Here is a 6,000-nt window from a genome sequence, read left to right as displayed (position 1 = left end):
TGCAAAAGAGAGGACAGTACCCCAGAAATTCACATTGGACACAACCTGATATACATCTATAGCTGCCCACAGAATGATTTTTTTCATGTAACAATAGGTATGCTTTAATGTTTTACTTAATGGAGGCTCCATCTAATAACCCAGTTGTTCTCCACCTCACTGGTGGTTCCCATCTGTAGTTTGAGTATCAGAATATGTAGATGTTCTATTAATGTAAGTGTATGGGTGAATATATTTTTCGGGTGTCTACTTAGCATGTTAATATGGAAACTCTTCCAGGTGTTCAAGGCCATAGAGGTCAGCAAGCATCTTAAATCTGGGTCCCCATTCATTCAATACATCATAGTCAATTTCAGAATCTGATGATCCAGATTCCAGGGAACTGAGAGATTCTACAATCGATTCTGAGCCTTCATAGCCAAATATGTGAAGAGTGTCATAGGGGAGGCATTCTCCATCATTGTCTGCATCATCCTTCTTTGCTTCAATCATGGAAAACATATCTCCATTTCTGCCTGGTTTCTGGACCTGGGCGTACATGCTGGGATAAGCCTCCATGTCTGGCTTTGATCTAACCATGTTTCTACGCACAGAGTTGAGCACAGATACATCATATCCATTGGTGTCCATTTCTCCTCCTCCTTCCTCATCGTAGGTCACTAGCTGCTCATGGATTTCTGCAGGGTTCTTGACTAACATCAAGGGGCCATTATTGCGCATTCTCCTCAGTATCAGAAATGCTGCAAGCACTATAATAATGAAACATGAAATCAAAGTCAAGATGTCATCGTCACAGTAAGTGAAATATCACAATCTTCATTAAACTTGATATTTTTAGGATTTGCACTATAAAACAAGACCTCACAATGGAGATGCCCTGGCCAGAGAATCCTACTATTGTCCTCTAAGGATGTATTTTCATAGAATGTGATGGCTATAGTAGCCAGCACTACTTCCAACACTGAATGTATTTGGTCATTTGAACCTACCCATAAATGGAATGATGGCTGTTATTTTAACATAATACAAACCCACTATAAGATAATATTAATAATAATATTAATAATAGTGGAAACGATTATGACTAATTGAAATAATTATCTTATATCCCATGCACAGTATGGTAGTTACATCAAAGAGAGTTCCAAAACATCTACTTTTACTGAATAGTCAGCCGAATGCTCACTTAAAGGAACAAATATAAGTGTCAAACTAGCCGAAAGTGACATTAAACCTGACATAAGAACTTACCACACAGAAGGATTAGTGCCAGACTGCATAAGACAATGATAATGGTTGACGACGATACTGCAGCAAGCATTTGAGGTTCCTCACAGAATGTGAATTCCCCATTTTCATTACACTTGCAGACAGTGATGGTCAGAGTATTGGTGCTGCTTAGGGATGGTGTCCCATTATCAGAGATCACAATTGGCAGGGTGTAGAACTTGGCAATATCATGATTAAATGCTCCATTCTTGACAATGATTTTTGCTGTATTATCTGCAAAAGATAAAATGATAGTAAATGGTAACTAATTTCACAGACCTTACTGTGCTGTGGGCTAATCTAATTGGTAGAAAACATGACCCCAACAGGAGAGTTGTCCATTGAAAAAAGGAAAAGATTATAAAACTCCTTCAAGATGGAAATCCAACATGGATTGGGGCAATAGATGTTAGTTGTTCCTAGTCAGCTGTAGGCAAAATTTGGTGCAAGTATGCATAAAAGGGAACGGGTCTGAAAGAAAATATACAGACAGACCAATAAAAATGTCAGTGTCTGGATGAAAAACGCAAAGCGGTATGTCTTGTAAATAGAAAGAAAACAAATAAAGAACAAATGGGTAGAAACGGGTCAAAGTTTATAACAGAACTGTAAGAAATCTTCTGAATAAAATAGGATTTAGATATAGAAATGGCAAAAGAAATCCAGTACTAACACCTATACAGAAAAAAAACTTTTTTATAATGGGCCAAAGAAAATCAGTCTTGGAATTTAAAGAACTGGATGAGAGTGATATTTATTGATGACTCTCTAAGGAGATAATGCTGAAGATTTTATACAGTACCAGTCTAGTGAAACATAAAGGTGATGTTGGTTTATCTACAAAGACTAAACAACTACTTCACTAAGTGACCCAATTTGACTGCCTGATCCCTTTTATTGTGAGAGATAAGCCACCGCCAGAGCTGTTTGGCTACAGGTTACTCCTCATCATAGTCAATATTCCTGTGTAAGTTTTGATTGGTCGGTCTGTGTGTTCCCCGTGATCTATAGATATAACTGAGAAGTACACAACTGAATGTTTCGCTCCCTGTGATCTTCTTCTAAGTCTGTGGAAATCGTTTTGTGCAGAGAGATAGAGATCACAGCAACCTGGAGAAAGATGTACTCAGCTGTGTAGATTGGGGGGAATATCAGCGTCTGAACAATCAAAACTTTTGACATGTCTCCACAACATATGATAAAAATACGAAGTCCAACAGCGCCATAGGAAAATATTCAACAGGCCAGGTTAGAACACAAACAATCCCAAAATGAAGGCTTGGTTCAACTAAAAGCAACAAGGAAGTCCAACAGCATCCTAGCATGATAGAGACCTGGCAGGGCATGATAAAGACCTGGCATGGTGGAAACATCACTTTTCTGTACTTTGATGTGTAATAAAGATTTGAGGACCTTTCACCATATTGGATGCTGTTGGACTTTCTTATTGCTATATGTCTCTGCAACATTTTTCTTTCAATGCTAGGAACACTTTAAGCATCTACTTCTAAACAATCCCTTTAAGAGTGTGCATTTTGGCTTAGCAAGAAATTAGTAATGAACATTGACAAAATCTTTTCATCACACAGCTGCCATGAGGAACCTGTTGGTACTATATAAATGAGATTATGATGATACCATCATATTTTACTCATCTTGTGCTCAGTAATATAATTCTCTCATACTTCTCACTGTTCTTTCCCTTCCTTCTTGTGTCTTAAGAAAAGGTTTCCAAATTCACCATTTGCTGAGCTCTGTTCTAGTTGAACTTGGGACAAATGTATTACAAAGGGAAATGCCTGCTGCACCACTGTAGATGGAGGTTACCAGCAGTTCCTAGGAGCCCCATTGAGATCCCATTGTCCATAGTATAAGATTCAAAATTCTCCATTTACAAAACCACATCCTCTAGTTTTCTGTCTGTTTGTGCACTGAAGCCTAATTGTTGAAAAAAGCACAATACCGTGATTATCCACCACTGTGAAATTGTTTTCTTTTTCTGCTGAATAATATGTAAACTTCGTCCCCGGGACCATTTCATCCTTATCTTTTGCAGATATTGTTAAGATGACCTACAAGGATATCAACAAATAGAATTAGGTTTTATTACTCTGTTAAGCTTTACAGAAGACCTAATGCAGCAGTGAAGCACAAACCTAATTACAAGGGGTTGTCCTGTTTTCTCCCCCATACAATAATGAAAAGAAACATTGATTGGGCCTCTGCTGGTGGCACTTACACACATATACTGGTACTAGTGCAAATGTTTACATTGTGGATATTTCTTTATGATTTTGTTGTAGAGTACATGGAGATATTGAGCTCCATGGTCTTGTGTCGTTGCCCTTTATTGGCTCCAAAGGATTCTATGCCTGCCTGCTTGGGGGACATCCCAGACTTGAGGGTACAAAAGTCGGACAAAAACATAAAATTTAGACTCTGGATGAGGACATGGCTAAAGCAGATGTTTTCAGAATTGTGTAAAATAATAAAAAAGGTCATTCTGTACCTTACCTATTTGTTTTATTATTGGCCCTTATGTAGGTAGACAACCCCTCCAAAAACAAACCTAATGCAAGGCAAATAGTATAAGACTATTTGGGAAGATGCATGTGTATAAAAGAGACTACTCATAACCAGAATAGGTCTGGGGGCCTTAGACCCCTATGGTTCTGGAAGCTCAGGATGATGACAGCAATTTAAGAGGAAAAAAAAAATTGTCCGAGACAGCACTCCAAATGTGAATGGTGACATTTATTGCATCCAGATGCAACTTTTCGGCTCAATAGCATTCTCAAGCATTTTGTTTTGATATTAGCAATTTAAAAGAAAAAAAGACAAATGGAATCTTTTATATATACATCTATACCTTTCATATATGCCTCTATGTAGCCATTCTGTATAACAGTGGGCCTTTAGAACCATTGAATTACACTGCACTGCCACTGACTCCTATCAATAAGCAGGAATATATAATGTGCTCAGGCAACTCACAACCACTTACGAAATCATTAGCTATATTTTCACACACTCTTGGAGCATAGGGCTCGGCAAACTCAGGAGCGTTGTCATTGACGTCCAGCACTTGTATGTAAACGGTTACTGATGATGCTTTCTTAGCTGGAGAGTCTGCAACAAAGAGTTATTGTTAGAAAATATCTAACCATTGAAATGATGTACATTTGCTTTTCTGTCTTAGAGTATGTTAACACTGAGCAAATGGGGCCTCGGAATTCCGCCCAATTTGTGAACATACCCTTACTGTCTTCAATGGAACTTTCAAGAGCTCTTTTCCTGATATCGCCCAGGAGGCTATTCCCCTCTACTAGTGCTACTACATCTTGAAGACTCATCTCCTCATATTAGCACTATTATTGGGGTGGTCATGTAGCCAAGGGCCTCACTTTTATGGTCCTGTCTTCACTACACTTTTAAGCATTTACCATGACCTAGCGCACTGTTGTCACAGTTGTCCCAACCATAAACCAAAGTTGTTTGCAACCTTTCCTGCTTTTATATAAATTAGGTCTTAAGGCCCTGTGGCACAGAGTGATAATCTGCCAAATCAGGCCGATTTGGCAGATCATCGCTCCGTGTAATAAAGACAATGATCAGCCGATAACAGTGATCATTGGCTGATTGTATTTTTTTGGTCATGACCTATAATCATTACTACGTGTAATAGCGATGCGCGGTTGATGACTGTTGACTGTGCTAAATAAACAAAAAAAAACCTGATACATCCTCCCTGATGTCATACTGGCTTTGGCCCGTTCCTCGCAGTGGCTGAAGTGAGAGGCCACTAAGCCAATCACTGGCCAGGGCACTGTCCCAATGACTGGCTTAGCGGCCTGTCACTTCAGTCTGAAGCCAGCAGGAAAAGGCGGCTTGGAGAGGTTTGCATAAATGTATTATTTTACAAGGTTTGCACGGACATCGCTAACAAAGTCTGTGCAGTCCTTGCTGCATGATGATTGGGCCGTATATGGGCTCAGTAAGTGAGTGCCAATCTAGCTGATCTGCGCTCACTTACAGTAAGTCATTGGGCTGTGTAATACGGCCTTTAGTTGCATCCAGTTACCATAACTTGCTGGTGACATTGCACTGCATTCCCTATAAATGAGGCTACTGAAATGACTGCAGTACACCCAATACACAAAAATAAAATGCTCACCAATTTCCTCAGCTGTTATAGTTATATTGTGCCATGCTTTAGTCTCTCTGTCGAGCGACTTAACATAAATACTTCCATTTTCCTCTTTCACTACAATTGGGTCATCTTTGCTTGTTTTGGCAGAATACCTAAAAGTGACAGGAAGGAATATTTTACAAAATGATTGTGGCTACTGACATGCTATGCAGTCACTTCAGCCTATAACCCAGATGTTAATCCAATCTGTAATGGTTGATTCATTGATGAATATTTAGCAATGCAAAGGAACATCAGTGTCGGTAGGGTTTTATGTTCACATCATTCTTTAGGGTCCGGAAAGGAAATGCTTGTCTTTTTCAGGGAAAACCCCACCCCAAGACTAAAGGCCCTATTCCACGGAACGATTATCGGCCGTATTTGGCCGATATCGTCCGTCACGGCCGATAATCGTCCCGTGGAATAGAAGGCAAGGATCATTTGACATTGTTCATGTTGGCTGATCATTGAAGTTGTTTGTCTTTCAACATGTTGAACATGTTTCAACATGTCTTCAACATACATAGCAACGATCTGCTGCC

The 6,000-nt window shown here is 39.4% G+C and overlaps 1 protein-coding gene across 2 annotated transcripts in view; it reads right to left on the bottom strand.

Moving 5' to 3' along the window:
• Window positions 1-225: 225 nt before the first annotated feature.
• CDH5 (cadherin 5) overlaps window positions 226-6,000 on the bottom strand; it is a 42,917-nt gene continuing 37,142 nt past the window's right edge. For both annotated transcript variants that reach the window (XM_069966029.1, XM_069966030.1), the window contains exons 8-12: window positions 5,444-5,571; window positions 4,274-4,398; window positions 3,233-3,341; window positions 1,252-1,503; window positions 226-749 (exon numbers count right to left, since the gene is read on the bottom strand). In XM_069966029.1, the coding sequence (XP_069822130.1) occupies window positions 259-749; window positions 1,252-1,503; window positions 3,233-3,341; window positions 4,274-4,398; window positions 5,444-5,571 (1,105 nt within the window). In that variant the 3' untranslated portion in view covers window positions 226-258. The remainder of the gene's footprint in view (window positions 750-1,251; window positions 1,504-3,232; window positions 3,342-4,273; window positions 4,399-5,443; window positions 5,572-6,000) is intronic.

This window comes from Dendropsophus ebraccatus, chromosome 4 (genome assembly GCF_027789765.1).
Source record: "Dendropsophus ebraccatus isolate aDenEbr1 chromosome 4, aDenEbr1.pat, whole genome shotgun sequence".
Lineage (NCBI taxonomy): Eukaryota > Metazoa > Chordata > Amphibia > Anura > Hylidae > Dendropsophus > Dendropsophus ebraccatus.
Note: the sequence above shows the minus strand (reverse complement) of the source record. Positions and strands in the feature narration are given on the sequence as shown.